Raw genomic sequence first — 16,756 nt, forward strand, 5'->3', positions numbered from 1 at the left:
TTGCTTGACAGGGTTTGAACCTATGCCCTCTGCAGTGGAAACACCAGAGTACTAATCATTGCAGTGGAAACACTTCTTCTGGATGTCTTATGGTTCTTCTTGCTGTTGTCAGAATATATTTTCATTTATGATTTCTTTTTTTGGTTTTGTTTGCGGGATCTTAATTCCCTGACAGGGTTTGAAACTGTGCCCGCTGTAGTGGAAACTGGACCAGTCCTAGCCCCTCAACTGCCAGGGAATTTCCTATATTTTTCTAGTTCATTGCTAATGGAGTATAGGAAACTATTCATTTTTGTAAGATTATTTTTAATTGGACCACCTTACTGGATTTTATTATTTCTAATAGTTTATCAGTTGATTTACTTGTATTTTCTAGGTAGAAAATCATATTCTATGAAAATATTCAGAGATTACTTTCCAATATTTATACTTTGTTTGGCATTAAGTAGCTGTAGATTTATGGGAAATATTGTTTATTAAATATGGAAGTTTCCTTCTACTCCTAGTTTGTTAGAGACTCTTTTTCTTAAATCATTAATATGTGTGAAATTTTATCAAATATTTTAAACAAATATCAGAAAATAATGATTCTTTTTCAATTGTTATAACAACATCTTCATTAATACATTTGCTAATATTATTTCATGTTTATGGATAAATCAAACTATCTGATATTTTATATTTTATTTTAAGCTTGGTGCTGTTTTCAATTTTTTTTCTTTTATTTGGTTAATTTTGAGTTTGTATTTTTCCAATTTTATTTTGTTTATAAGTAAAATTTGCCTTAGTATTTGTTATATGGTTTCCCAGATGGAGCTGTGGTAAAAAATCACCTGTCAAAGCAAGAAACACAGGAGACATGGTTTAATCCCTGGGTTGGGATGATCCCTTGGAGAAAGAAATGGCAACCCACTCCAGATTCTCACCTGGAAAATCCCATGGACAGAGGAGAGTGATCGGCTACATTACAGTCCATGGGGTCACAAAGAATCTGATACAACTGAGCATACACATCATACACTTGTTGTAAGTGCCAACTTTGTACAGTTTTGGTATCAGAATAATTTTTAGCTCTAAAAGGATGTTGAGAGTTAATGAAAGGACTGAACTAAATAAATTCTACAAATGTTAAATAACAACTATAATACAGGACAAATTCCCGAACTCTAGTTGATGATTTACACATTTCAAGCATTAGCTAAAATAAACTGCTTAATTCATTCAAAAGTACTCTGTTAGAGAGTGGATATAATCTAGCAGAAGAAAGAAAATATGAATGGAAATACAACACAGGGCAATACAAAGAAATGTTCTAAGGATTTTATGAGACTGACAATACTGAGCTAATGAGGCACTTCTAAGAATTTTAGAAGCAGAGATCATTTCTGGCTCAGTTGATCTGGTAAAGTATCATGTAAGAACACCTTGCGGAGGGCAAATATGTGCAACTTAAACCGCAGAGGACTGACCTCCTTACTATGTGAAGAGATCTTAGAAATCACAAAGAAAGGAATGAACACCCAATAGAATAATGGGCAAATGCCAGGAATAGAGTTCATAGGAAAGTAAAAATGGTTTTTAACATAAGAAAATCTTCTCAACTTCATGTGTAATAAAGGAAATGCAAAACAAAACTTCACTGTGACACCATGCCTCACTTATTAGAATTGTCACAAATACAAAAGTTTGACAACATACCCTATAGCAGGACTGTGAGGAAAGGAGCACTCAGATATTGACAGTAAGAGTGCAAAATGGTACAAGCCAACATTAGAAATATCTCATGTCTACCAAAATGACAAATGTATTTACCAATTGACTCATCAATTCCATTTCTTAGAATTGTGCTGAAGATGCTGCCACAAATAGAAACAATATATGCACGTTTTTATTTATTGTAGCACTATTTGTAATAGCAAAGGATTGGAACAACCCTCCTGTCTATCAATAGGAAACAAGTTGAACAAGCTATGGTACATGCATACAATGGAGTCGATTGAAGATCTCTGTGTGTTAATGTTAATGTAGTGTTAATGTACAGAAGAACTGTATAAAAAAGATCTTCACGACCCAGATAATCACGATGGTGTGATCACTCACCCAGAGCCAGACATCCTGGAATGTGAAGTCAAGTGGGCCTTAGAAAGCATCACTACGAATAAAGCTAGTGGAGGTGATAGAATTCCAGTTGAGCTATTCCAAATCCTCAAAGATGATGCTGTGAAAGTGCTGCACTCAATATGCCAGCAAATTTGGAAAACTCAGCAGTGGCCTCAGGACTGGAAAAGGTCAGTTTTCATTCCAATCCCAAAGAAAGGCAATGCCAAAGAATGCTCAAACGACTGCACAATTGCACTCATCTCACACACTAGTACAGTAATGCTCAAAATTCTCCAAGCCAGGCTTCAGCAATATGTGAACTGTGAAATTCCTGATGTTCAAGCTGGTTTTAGAAAAGGCAGAGGAACCAGAGATCAAATTGCCAACATCCGCTGGATCATGGAAAAAGCAAGAGAGTTCCAGAAAAACATCTATTTCTGCTTTATTGACTATGCCAAAGCCTTTGACTGTGTGAATCACAATAAACTGTGAAAAATTCTGAAAGAGATGGGAATACCAGATGCCGGGAGCCGGCATATTGCATATTGAGTGCATATTGTATATTGAGTGCAGCACTATCCACAGCATCATCTTTCAAGATCTGGAATAGCTCAACTAGAATTATATCACTGCCGGGAGCCAGCGTGAGGAACTCCGCCCATGGCAAAGGTCATGAGGAAGGAGGCTCGGCATACGCAAAGGCGGGATTGAGCCTCAGGATTCCCCCTGGAAATTCTCGAGCATCTACCCCCAAAACCAGAGTCTGCCTACTTTCTGCTTTGTGCTCTCACCTACACCTCTGACTTTACGGGGGGCTGTCCCCCACTACCTCTCTCTGAAAAAAGAGTTAGCTTACAGTTCCAGTTAATAATTCCTGGGTGTGACAGTGTTTCAACCTACAAACTCCTTTGGAAATCCTCTAGCCTGCCTGAATAGGTTTTTCCGGCCACATGTGATTATTCAGAGCCTCCCAACTGTGAGAGGCAGGAGATGTTCTAAACTGTCTAAACACAGATTCCTTTGAGTAGTTAAAAGATTGATTAGAAATTGTATTGGTGAAGGGTTTTTCACTTATTGGGCCAATGTTTGCTGCTAAGTCTCCATACTCCTTACCTACTGTGTCCTTGGCAGTGTATTGATTGATATAATGGGTGTATAGAAATATAAGTAGTAGCCTCAGTGTTTGTAACCTTGGACCCTTAAGTTAATTCTTTTCTTGATTGAGCCCACCTCACCTTTGCCCTATAGGAATGCAACTATCCAATGCTTTTTGGAGGCTGGCGCCTGACTTTAGAATAATCACCTTTAGAGAAAAATAAGTTTATTAAAATGTTAACAGGCCTCCGGGCCAGAAGATGATGTAAATCACCTAAACTTTTGCATATGATAAGTTTGAAAGCCTGGCTTCGATTAGGATCAGGAACTGCTGTCCTTGCATGACTCCACCCCTTCCCCCATTATCCTCTACGCACAACTTAAGGTATAAAAACTACTTTGGAAAATAAAGTGCGGGCCTTGTTCACCGAAACTTGGTCTCCCCATGTCGCTCTCTCTCTCAAATTCTGGCTGAGTCTCCATCTGGAGCGCAGAACCCGCCATCCTTACTAATTATGCCTGGGCTTCTAAGATCCGACCGGGGAGGCCTCAGTGTCTCCTCTCCTTCGGGAGAACGGAAGGATGCCTGCGGCCTACGTAAGTGGTGCAAACTTCTTGTCTTGAAGTTTTACTGGTCTCCCGCATAAACCAAGCTACTCAGCCTCTTTTCTCCACTGAATTTCCTCACTGAGCTATCCTCATTCTATTACTCTTTATATCTTTGATAAATATTTAAATAAATAGGTTGCCTACGCCGTCTCTCCTTCGAATACCCTGGATCAGCTGGGGCTGGACCCCAGCAACCAGACCACCTGATCTGCCTCTTGAGAAATTTGTATGCAGATCAGGAAGCATCAGTTAGAACTGGACATGGAACAACAGACTGGTTCCAAATAGGAAAAGGAGTACGTCAAGGCTGTGTATTGTCACCTTGCTTATTTAACTTATATGCAGAGTACATCATGAGAAACGTTGGACTGGAAGAAACACAAGCTGGAATCAAGATTGCCGGGAGAAATATCAATAACCTCAGATATGCAGATGACACCACCCATATGGCAGAAAGTGAGGAGGAACTAAAAAGCCTCTTGATGAAAGTGAAAGAGGAGAGTGAAAAAGTTGGCTTAAAGCTCAACATTCAGAAAACAAAGATCATGGCATCCAGTCCCATCATCTCATGGGAAATAGATAGGGAAACAGTGGAAACAGTGTCAGACTTTATTTTTCTGGGCTCCAAAATCACTGCAGATGGTGACTGCAGTCATGAAATTAAAAGACGCTTACTCCTTGGAAGGAAAGTTATGACCAACCTAGATAGCATATTGAGAAGCAGAGACATTACTTTGCCAACAAAGGTTCGTCTAGTCAAGGCTATGGTTTTTCCTGTGGTCTTGTACGGATGTGAGAGTTGGACTGTGAAGAAGGCTGAGTGCTGAAGAATTGATGCTTTTGAACTGTGATGTTGGAGAAGACTCTTGAGAGTCCCTTGGACTGCAAGAAGGTCCAACCAGTCCATTCTGAAGATCAGCCCTGGGATTTCTTTGGAAGGACTGATGCTGAAGCTGAAACTCCAGTACTTTGGCCACCTCATGCGAAGAGCTGACTCATTGGAAAAGACCCTGATGCTGGGAGGGATTGGGGGCAGGAGGAGAAGGGGACGACAGAGGATGAGATGGCTGGATGGCATCACTGACTCTATGGACGTGAGTCTGAGTGAACTCAGTTGGTGATGGACAGGGAGGCCTGGTGTGCTGCAATTCATGGAGTCGCAAAGAGTCAGACACGACTGAGCAACTGATCTGATCTGATGTGTTAATGTGGAGATTATCTGCAATACAAACAACAAACGCAAAGAGCAAAACCATGAAATAAAGAGGGGAGGGATAAGAACATTTGCACGTACACATATTTCTGCTATAATGAAATCTGTGCTTTTCTAAAAGGACTTAGCCTTCTGCGAAGTTACATGCTTCAACTAAGAGGATTAGTTGAAAAAAAAAAGTTGAGAGCAGACTTTGACCCTTATAAAGGGTCACTTTGTAACCAAGCATGAATAAAAATAATAATTGATTACACCTGGATTACTTAGACAGGCAGCCTGAGGTAACTGGAGGCTGCCAGGATCAATATTTGAAATTTATAAAAACAAGGGGTACATCCAGGCATTTCAGTAACCCTGCTCCCCAACAGCAGACTCTCTTAAAGGGGTCTGTTAGTCTAGTCCTCCAAGAAGCAGAAACTAAACAGGATTAAATGTTCAAGGACTTTATTAGGCAAGTTACCAGTGAGAGAAGAGGGGAAAGGAGACAGAGAAGGCTAGGAGGATCGTCCAACTGCAGTGCAAGTCTGACTCCAGGTAAAAGACAGATGAAAGTAGCAACCTAGATTACCATGTAGCCAAAGAAAGATTTAATAAGCTGTTGGAAAATCTTCAAAATCAGTCATCAAGAGGTTCTGGTTTTCCAGGAATGGGCCCTCATTTGAATCCCTAACACTCTCAGTTCCTGGCTAGGCTGCTAATGTTGTTCAGTCACTCAGTTATGTCTGACTCTTTGCAACCCCATGGACTGCAGCACGCCAGGCTTTCCTGTCCTTCACTGTCTCCCGGAGTTTACTCAAACTCATGTCCATTGATGCTATCTAATCATTTCATTCTCTGCCACTGCCTTCTCCTTTTGCCTTCAATTTTTCCCAGCATCAGGGTGTTCTCCAGTGAGTCAGCTCTTCACATCAGGTGGCTAAAGTATTGAGTTTCAGCTTCAGCATCAGTCCTTGCAATGAATATTCAGGAGTGATTTCCAGTAGGATGGACTGATTGGATCTCCTTGCAGTCCAAGGGACTCTCAAGAGCCTTCTCCAATACCACAGTTCAAAAGCATCAGTTCTTCAGCACTCAGCTTTCTTTATAATCCAACTCTCACATCCATATATTACTACTGGAAAAATCATAGCTTTGACTAGATGGACCTTTATTGGCAAAGTAATGTCTCTGCCTTTTAATATGCTGTCTAGGTTGGTCATAACTTTTCTTCCAAGGAGCAAGCATCTTAATTTCATGGCTGCAATCACCATCTGCAGTGATTTTAGAGCTCCCAAATTAAAGTCTGTCACTGTTTCCATTATTTCCCCATCTATTTGCCATGAAGTGATGGGACCTGATGCCATGATCTTAGTTTTTTGATGTTGAGTTTTAAACCATCTTTTTTCACTTTCATCTTTCACCTTCATCAAGAGGTTCTTTTAGTTCCTCTTCAACTTTCTGCCTTCAAAGTGGTATATGAATGTCTGAGATTGTTGATATTTTCCCCAGCAATCTTGATTCCAGTTTGTGCTTCATCGAGCCTAGCATTTCACATGATTCACTCTACATATAAGTTAAATAAACACAGTGACAGTATACAATCTTGTCGTACTCCTTTTCCAATTTTGAACCAGTCTGCTGTTCTACGTCCGGTTCTAATTGTTGCTTCTTGCCCTTGCATGCAGCTTTTTCAGGAGACAGATAAGGTGGTCTGGTATTCCCATCCCTTTAAGAATTTTCCAGTTTGTTGTGATCCACACAGTCAAAGGCTTTAGCATAGTCAATGAAGAAGAAGCAGATGTTTTTTTTTGGACTTCCCTTGCTTTCTCTATGATCCAACAAATGTTGGCAATTTGATCTCCTCTGATTCTTCTGCCTTTTCTAAATCAAGCCTGTGTATGTGGAATTTCTCAGTTCACATACTGCTGAAGCCTAGCTTGAAGGGTTTTGAGCATTACCTTGCTATCATGTGAAATGAGAACAATTGTGAGGTAGTTTGAACATTCTTGGGCTTCTCTTGTGGCTCAGTTGATAAAGAATCCACTTGGAATGCGGGAGACCTGGGTTTGATCTCTGGATTGGGAAGACCCCTGGAGAAGGGAAAGGCTACCCATTCCAGTATTCTGGCCTGGAGAATTCTATGGACTGTATAGTTCATGTGGTCGCAAAGAGTTGGACACGACTAAGCAACTTTCACTTCACTTATTCTTTTGAACATTCCTTAGCATTGCCCTTCTTTTCAGCTGGAATTAAAACTGATCTTTTCTAGTCCTGTGGCCACTAATGTGTTTTCCAAATTTGCTGATTTCTGAGTGCAGCACTTTCACAGCATCATCTTTTAGAATTTGAAATAGCTCAGCTGGAATTCCATCACCTCCACTAGCTTTGTTCATAGTAATGCTTCCTAAGGCCCATATGACTTCACACTCCAGGATGTCTGACTCTAGGGAAGTGGCCACATCGTTGTGATTATCCAGGTCTTAATAGACATTTTTGGTATAGCTCTTCTGTGTGTTCTTGCTCCCTGGCTGGGAGCAGCTCATGAAAAGCATAGCTTCAGTGGATTTCAGCAGCTGGGACCCTTGGTCAATGAAGCTCTCTGCAGCTGCACGTCTCTCAGGCCCATTCTCAAGGCCAGCTCAAGAACAACTGAGTGGTGTATTTATATAGCCTCTAACACCATCATACAAAGAGAAAGCCAGTCAGCCGCAAGGATGATATCAATATACCAAGAAAAAGAAGATGGAGACAATCCTGTGACTACGCCCCTGATACCACTTTTTCCTCAATTTCAGATTTCCTTGCTTTTTCACATAATTTGGCTGTTCAAATTTTCCTTGGTGAGCAAAAAAATTCCTCTCATTGCTTAAAAAATAAAAATTAAGATAACATATATGAAAACACTACAGTGAAAATACCAGTAACATTTTGATTAATGTTGAGGCTAGTGTGTGCTGAGATTATCTAGCTTGAAGGGGAGCTCTGAGCAAGTGGGGCTTTTTGAGATAGGCCTAGAAGCTACCATATCTTGCTACAGGCATGTCTAGATCTTTCAGGGTATCCACAAGATCAAAATATATCACAATAATGTGTAAGTCATTTTTCACTCTCATTCTCTGATGAGCATACAGGGAAGTTTTCCAGAGGCTAAATGACATGTGAATGTATTAAATTCAGAAACAGGTTGAGAATCCAGCTGTTTCTATTAAACCAGACATTAAGGAAATTTGCAAAATGCCATTCTTCTCACTAATTTTTTGTTTTGGAAAATACAGTTATTTTTCATGAATGTACAACATGTATGTTTACTTGTAATGATATTTTTAATTTACTTAATACATATTTTGACATTTTATCAGTTTTTATTTCTATGTGGTCTTCAATAATTTTTAAGAGTTTACAATGATCTTGAAACCAAAAGTTTAAGAACCTCTAACGGAAAAACTCTGTACTTCCTTCCTTAGAGTGTTTAACAGTAGTAATATGGCATCACTGAGTCTATGGACATGAGTTTGAGTAAGTTCCGGGAGCTGGTGATGGACAGGGAAGCCTGGTGTGCTGCAGTCCATGGGATCACTAACAGTCGGACATGACTGAGCAAATGAACTGAACTGAACTGAATATTGTTATTAACATTTGGAAATATGTTCTTCCTATTTCTCAAAGATTTTAGTTCCTGACTCATTAGTATAGCTCCTTTCTTAGTTCTTGTTCAATGTATGCCTAGAGAAAACTTCCCACACCAACACTTTGCAATTTTTTGAACACATCTCTAATGACCTTGTCCTCAAATCTACCTCAGCCATTCACTTCTTATTTATTTATTTGTTTATTTTTTTAGGCATTCACTTCTATGGTCACACCCTAGATTTTGTCATCATGGAAAACTACAGATTCCCTGTAATCTCATTTTTTTGCATTTCAGTTCTTTGATCACCACCTTCTATCTTTCTAGCTCAGTCCTCCTTCTATCTAGAGACCCTTTATTTTATTTATTTATTCAGTTTGGCCACATGACACATTAGCAGTGAAAGCATGGAGTCCTAACCACTGGAGCACCAGGGAATTCCCATTCTAGAGGACTCTTTAATGCCACCAGAGGTCCTCAAATCTAGAGATGCTACTGTTGTTCACTTTTGGCGCCCTCATTTCTCCTTCTTACCCAGCTTAAATTCCATGGCCAATCATGTCTGGGTCCTGTGCCTCCAAAACTAACAGGCCTCCTCAAATAAAGGAAATCCCCTTGCTACTTCCTGCATTGGGAATCTCTTCGGTTCTTCAGTTACTTCTTCCTCTTGTCTCCATCCTTTCTCTGTGCGCACTCGCATCTATGAAAGTTCAAAACTTAAAGCTTCATCTGTAGGGGACTTACTGTAACTACTGTTAATGCTTTGAGGCACTATATATACAGCGGGTCCACCCTCCTGCATCCAACAGACACCAAAATCTGTGGATGTTCAAAGTGTTTTATATAAAATGTTATACTATTTGCATTTAACCTATGAACATCCTTTACATCACTTCTAGATTACTTATAATACCTAATACAATGTAAATGCTCTGTAAGTAGTTGTAAAGACAATGTAAATTCTACGTAAATTGTTGTGAGCAGCAGCAAATTCAAGTTTGGCTCTTTGGAAGTTTCAGGATTTTTTAAAAGAATATTTTCAATCCACAGTTGGTTAACTCTAAGGATACAGGATCCACAGATATGGAAGATTGACTGTACACGTACATGTGTGTATATATGTGTGTGTTAAGTCGATTCAGTCATGTCCAACTCTCTGCGAGGCTATGGACTGTAGCTCATTCTCTGTCCATGGAATTTTCCAGGCAAGCATACTGGAGTGGGTTGCCATCCCCTCCTCCAGGGGATCTTCCTGTATGTATATATATATATATATATGTATATATACACATACATACATACACTGTTTTTGTATTGTTTCTTTGCTTTACAATATCATGGATGTCTCTGTCAGTAACTGTACCTTAGCATCAGTTTACTAGCTACGTGACATTCCATTGTAGAGACGTCTTATGATGTACAGTAGTCTCTGCCTCCCCTTCCCCACTCCATCCACAGTTTCAGTTACCTGTAATCAATCTTGGTCTGAATATATTAAATGGAAAATTCCAAAAAGAATTCTTGAGTTTTAAGTCCTGCATCATTCTGAGCAGCATGATGAAATTTGGTGACACTTGCTGCTAAGTCGCTTCAGTCATGTCCGACTCTGCAACCCCAGAGATGACAGCCCACCAGGCTCCCCCGTCCCTGGGATTCTCCAGGCAAGAACACTGGAGTGGGTTGCCATTTCCTTCTCCAATGCATGAAAGTGAAAAGTGTTAAGTGAAGTCGCTCAGTCATGTCCGACTCTTAGCGACCCCATGGACTGCAGCCTACCAGGCTCCTCCGTCCATGGGATTTTCCAGGCAAGAGTACTGGAGTGGAGTGCCATTGCCTTCTCCATGGTGCCACTTAGCCCTCCCTTTTTGTTATCAGATTGATTGAGGGGGTATCTCAGTGCTTGTGTTCAGTTAACCCTTATTTTACTTAAGAATGGCCCCCAAACGCAAGAGTAGTGAGGCCTGCAATTTGCATATGCCAGAAGAAGTTGTAATGTGCTTTCTTTAAATGAAAATGTGAAAGTTCTTGCCTTATTAAAGGAAGGAAAAATATTGTGTGCTGAGGTTGCTAAGATCCATGGTAAGAACAAATCCTGTATCTGTGAAATTGTGAAGAAGGAAAAATAAATTCATTCTACTTTTACTGTTGTACCTCAAACTGCAAAGTTTATGGCCACAGTATGTGATAGGTGCTTAGTTAAGGTGGAAAAGGCATTTACTTCGTACAAGCATATATTTTGAAAGAGAATAAGCGCACAAGTAGGTGAATGAATGCAATTCATACAACATTTATCACGGTGTTATGATTGCTTTATTATTCTTAATCTTTTACTATTCATAATTTATAAATTAAACTATGATAACATAGATATACTTGTACAGGAAAAAATAGAATATATAGTGTTTGCTACTATCCAGTTTCAAGTATCTACTAGGGGTCTTAGAACATAGGATAATGGAGATATAGAAGATAAAAGAGACAGAGAGTTTATCGTAGAAAACTAGTCCTCTATAGCTGGATGGTGCAATAAATATCTCTAATACACACCCTGTGCTCATGTGTTTACTCTGAAGAGTTAGAGTTCAGGCTGTGAAAAGGGCAGATGTGGAAACAAGAGCAGTGGCAGAGGAGACTGAAAAGAACAAGGAGTGTATGAGAAAGGCTGAGTATTTTACTTTGGGCCATATGGCACCATAGCCAAGAGCATGGAATAAGTCTTATGATGATCTGTGAATGGGAAAGAGTTCCGAAGACTTGCTCTCACTTAATCCTGGACTATGTCAAGTACAGTTCCAAGCACTTTATCATGTATAACTTATTGGAATTGCAGGTACTAGGAATCCCCTGATGGTCCAGCAGTTAGGACTCCATGCTTTCACTTCCCAGGGCTCAGGTTCCTTCCCTGGTCAGGGAACTAAGATCCACATGCCCTTCCGTCTAAAAAAACAATGCAGGTATTACTGTCATTCCTATTTGTAGGCAAGGAAACTGAGGGACAGAGATGTTTTATTGACCATGGTCACTCACCAAGATTACCCATCTAGCAAGAGATGAAACCAGGATTCACATGAATGCAGTCTTTTGGACTCTGTGGGAGAAGACGAAGGTGGGATGATTTGAGAGAATAGCATTGAAACATGTATATTATCATATGTGAAACAGATCACCAGTGCAGGTTCGATGCATGAGACAAGGTGCTCAGGGCTGGTGTACTGGAATGACCCTGAGGGATGGGATGGGGAGGTGGGAGAGGGGTTTAGGATGGGGAACACATGTACACCCACGTCTGATTCATGTCAATGTATGGCAAAACCCACTACAATATTGTAAAGTAATTAGCCTCCAATTAAAGTAAATTAATTAAAAAAATTAATGGTCTAGCTCCAGTTGTTGTTGTTCAGCCACTAAGTCATGTTCGACTCTTTGTGATCCCATGAACTGCAGCACCAGGCTTCTCTATCCATCATTATCTCCCCAAGTTTGCTCAAACTCATGTCCACAGAGTCAGTAATGCCATCCAACCATCTCATCCTCTGTTGGCCCCTTTTCCTCTTGCCCTTAAATTTTCCCAGGATCAGGGTCTTTTCCAATGAATCAGCTTTTTGCATCAGGTGGCCAAAGTATTGGAGCCTTACCTTCAGCATCAGTTCTTCCAATGAATATTCAGGGTTGATTTCCTTTAGAATTGATTGGTTTGATCTCCTTGCTATACAAGGGACTGTCAAGAGTCTTCTCCAGCACCACAGTTTGAAAGCATCAATTCTTTTCTGTGCTCAGCCTTCTTTATGGTCCAACTCTCACATCCATACACAACTACCAGAAAAGCCATAGCTTTGACTATACGGACCTTTGTTGACAAAGTGATGTCTCTGCTTTTTAATACACTGTCTAGGTTTGTCATAGCTAGTCTTCCAAGGAGCAAGTGTCTTTTAATTTCATGACTCTAGTCACCGTCCTCAGTGATTTTGGTACCCAACAAAATGAAATCTGATAGCTTGCACATTTCCCCCTTCTATTTGCCATGAAGTGATGGGACTGTATGTCATGATCCTAGACTTTTGAATGTTGAGTTTTAAGCCAGCTTTTTCACTCTTTCACCTTTATCAAGAGGCTCTTTAGTTCCTCCTCACTTTCTACCATTAAAGTGGTATCATGTGCGTATCTGAGGTTGTTGATATTTTTCCCAGCAATCTTGATTCCAGCTTGTGATTCATCCAGCCCAGCATTTTGCAACATAGCATTTCACAAGATGTATTCATGCTCTGGGAGATGGTGAAAGACGGGGAAGCCTGGCATGATGTAGTCCATGGGGTCGCAAAGAGAAGAACACGACTGAGTGACTGAACAACACTTTGCATAGACATTAAATAAGCAGGGTGACAGTATACAGCCTTGATGTACTCCTTTCCGAATTTTGAACCAATCAGTTGTTCCATGTCTGATTCTAGAGCCTCACTGCTATTAACCAAAAACCATGATGGGGTGGCAAGCTTAAACCCAGCCCTTACAGACTTCAAATCTTTGACACATGAGTAATGCATAAATACACATTGGCTTGATCTGTTCCCCTCATACCGGGAAAAGTGTGAAGCACCTTAGCTGAGACCATAGAAAACTCTATAGATTCCTCATCTCTAAAATATTTGGAGAAGGAAATGGCAACCCACTCCAGTGTTCTTGCCTGGAGAATCCCAGGGACGGGGGAGCCTGGTGGGCTGCCGTCTATGGGGTCGCATAGAGTCGGACACGACTGAAGCGACTTAGCAGCAATAAAAGGTCATAATAAACTTTGTGAATGAAACAATTACAAGCATTGAACTCAGTTTGTATGGAAAAGTTACAGCATTGAGTAAGGCTGTGTAAGTTAGGCTTAGTCCTAAACTAAATAGTCTAAAGTTTTTCATTTGGGAAGTCTGCAAACACAAAACTAGTGTTTTCCCTATGTATTATTCACCCAGCTTCAACATTTAGCAACATCTTTTCAATTCTGTTTCATCTATGTCTTCTACTGTTTTATTTTTTTAATTACTAGAATATATTTTAAAACAAACCTAAGAGCTGTATCATGTAATCTGTAAATATGTTGTTATGCATCTCCGATACTTTTTAAAGTTTTTTTTCAGGTAATTACAGATTGAGAGGATGTTACCCCCCCCTCCAAAAAAAAATGTTTTACCAGGGAGGTTACTGGTAGCATCTCAAATAACTAATATCAAACCCAAGAAAATGACGTCGGTACAATCCACAGAGCTTATCCAGATTTCACCTTTGTGTGTGTGTGTAATTCTATATAATTATGTTGTGTAAATTCACAGTCAAGATATCGAACATTGGGGAGCAGGCAGGGATAAACTGGGAGGTTGGAGTTGACACACGGACTACTACAGATAAAAAAGAGGACTTCCCTGGTGGTATAGTGGATAAGAATCCACCTCCCAACGCAGAGGACGTGGGTTTGGTCCCTGGTCTGGGAAGTATCCACAGGCAGAGGAGCAACTAAGCCCATGTGCCAGAACAAGAGTAGCCTGAGCTCTGGAGCGTGCAAGCCCCAACTGCTGAGCCCACGTGCTGCAGCTGCTGAACCCTGAGCACCCAGAGCCTGTGCTCGGCGACGAGAAGCCGTCGCAGTGAGAAGCTCGTGCACAGCAACGAAGATAGCCCCCGCTTGCCGTAACTAGAGAAATCCTGCATGCAGCGACGAAGACCCAGTGAAACCAAAAAAAAAAAAAAAAAATCACCATCAAAGTTATAGATAACTAGTAAGGACCTACTCTATAGCACAGGGAACTCTACTCAATACAGTGACCTATATGAGAAAAGAATCTAAAAAAGTGGAGATATGTATATGTATAACCGATTCACTTTGTTGTATAGCAGAAACTAACACGACATTGTAAATCAACTTGCCCCAATAAAGTTTTTTTAAAAATTCAAAATAAAATAAAATAAAATAAAATATCGACTCATTGGACATGAGTTTGAACAAGCTCCGGATGATAGTGAAGAACAGGGAAGCGTGGCTTGCTGCAGGGTCGCAAAGAATCGGACGTGACTGAGCGACGGAACAAGAAATTTAACAATAAGCACTGATCCATAAGATGGCCAGTTTGCCTGAACTGAACCGATTTCAGGCTTTAACAGGTAAGAGCCCGGCTCCGCAGGTTGATAATTAAATTGCAAAAGGCGTAGAAGCCTCCAAGAGAAACAGTTTCCCGCCTCCCAGCCGGTTGCAGCTCTCTCGAGAAGAGCCTCGCTAGTGCCGGGCTGTGACGTCAGTACAGGCACTAGACCCGCCCCCTGGGGTCTTTCTGCTTCTGCGCGGTTGAGTAACCTAGGAGTTTGCGCTCTTAGCTCTGCCCACTGCCCCGGAAGTTAATGCAGAAGCCACACCCCCTACTCGGCCGGCCGGGACGGAGCCATTTTAATTCATATCTGAGTGGGCGGTGGCGATTCGTGTTGGCCGTCTGGCTCCGCAGGGCAGGGGGCAACTTTACTGGTTTGGGGTGGTTTTTAGTTTAATTTTTCTTTTCTAGCTTGGCATCGCGGGCCAGTTCGTAATTCTAATCGGCTGAGGCCATGTCAGGAGACGGAGCCACGGAGCAGGTGAGGAAGGAGAGTGGTGGGGCCTCGTGGCGACCTCTTCTCTCCACGTCTCTGTTCGTCCGAGTACTCCAGCCATATTCGCTTGAGGAAGGAATCAGGGGTTTAATGTACCCAAGGGCTGGGTACAGAAGTACGGTGGGAATGGGGAGCGAGATCTGACTGAGATTTGAAACTTTTTTGGCTTCTCTGTCTTAGGGGTTAATATGAACAAATATTTGATTTAGACAATAGCTGGGAAACTACTTCGTCCTGTTTAGGTTTATGGGACTTAGCCGGTGAGATTCTTTCCTTTAATACCATGTTGGTGTTTAGGGGTTAGGAATGGATTATTTTAACGTGTACTCGCTGTTTTCGAAAAACTTGAAAGTGTTCTTTCTCTCCAACCGTCTTTCCGATATACACTGTACCCAGAAACTGGTTACTAGTTTGAGAAATAATTTGAGATGAAACTGATCTGAAGAAATAGATTCTCGCCAGAGCGAATGAGGGAGGAAGCAGTTTAGGAGTGGATCGTTATGCCAAGTTGGGAATTCTGTGGCTTTCTCCCGCTCCCTCCCTTAGCATTTCATTTTCGTTTTTCCAACGACACAGATAATTGTAGAGTTTGATATATCAGAAATGAGAAGTTCGATATGGACACTGTAAATAAAAACAGCTGTTATATTAAAAAATTCAGGGTTTTTGTTAAATGATCTGTTCCTTTTGCTTTTTATTCAGAATTTTGTAGGATAGTCTTTACCTTTTAGTTTGAAAGAGGAAACTGATATTTTATGAAAGATGTCAGGTTTTTTTTTTCGATTTATGTTTAGTATGTTTAGGTAAATGGTTTTTAAAATGGAGGCTAGATAGACTGCAGATTTCAAGTTCGAGTTCTTGAAATTTCCCATTGCCATAGCAACGAAATACACTTACGTTTCCGTTTTTCAAGTGCCCGGCTTGTGGAGTGGGAAGTGTTCTTGGAGGTTGACAGAGATGAGGCAAAATTGGAATGTTTCTATTGAATAGAATAGAGTGACTATAAATTTTATTGTCGTTCAAGTTTGGATAAACTGAATTTTGTGTTTGCTTGTCGACAAATTTCTGTCCTGAAATTTTCAGTATTTACATTTTACATCCTGTTAGAATGCCCCAGATTTGCAGTCTTTAAATTGTTACGTCATATGTGTTTACATATACTACCCTTTTTCTGGGTTCATGTTTTGTTACCTGCAAGTGGAGGAGGAGTAATGTATTAAGGTTTTCGTTGAAAGTTTCACGAATTCATTGTTAATTCTTAAATTTATCTAAAATTGTAAACACACTGAAATGGTGCCATGACCTTTTCAACTGAGAACTGTGGTGTTTTAAGTGGGAGAGACAGTGGTAATTTTTTGAAAAAAGTTTCACCCATTAGTTTTATGTGCCAAGTTTAGGACATAAAGAAAAGTGCAGTGAATGCCTATAGTACAGGTCTTCACCTAGAATCGACAGTTGTTGAGTGTTTGCCATATTTGCTTTATATCTTGTACATGTTTATTTGAAAGTAAGTC

At 40.5% G+C, this 16,756-nt stretch overlaps 1 protein-coding gene across 1 annotated transcript in view; it reads left to right on the forward strand.

Annotated features, from left to right (window-relative positions):
- Nucleotides 1-15,021: 15,021 nt before the first annotated feature.
- The window catches only part of CSTF3 (cleavage stimulation factor subunit 3), a 67,424-nt gene continuing 65,689 nt past the window's right edge, over nucleotides 15,022-16,756 (forward strand). Inside the window, exon 1 of the mRNA XM_005890880.2 lies at nucleotides 15,022-15,227. Within this exon, the coding sequence (XP_005890942.1) occupies nucleotides 15,201-15,227 (27 nt within the window). The 5' untranslated portion in view covers nucleotides 15,022-15,200. The remainder of the gene's footprint in view (nucleotides 15,228-16,756) is intronic.

The sequence above is a fragment of the Bos mutus genome, chromosome 15, assembly GCF_027580195.1.
Source record: "Bos mutus isolate GX-2022 chromosome 15, NWIPB_WYAK_1.1, whole genome shotgun sequence".
Taxonomy (NCBI): Eukaryota; Metazoa; Chordata; class Mammalia; order Artiodactyla; family Bovidae; genus Bos; species Bos mutus.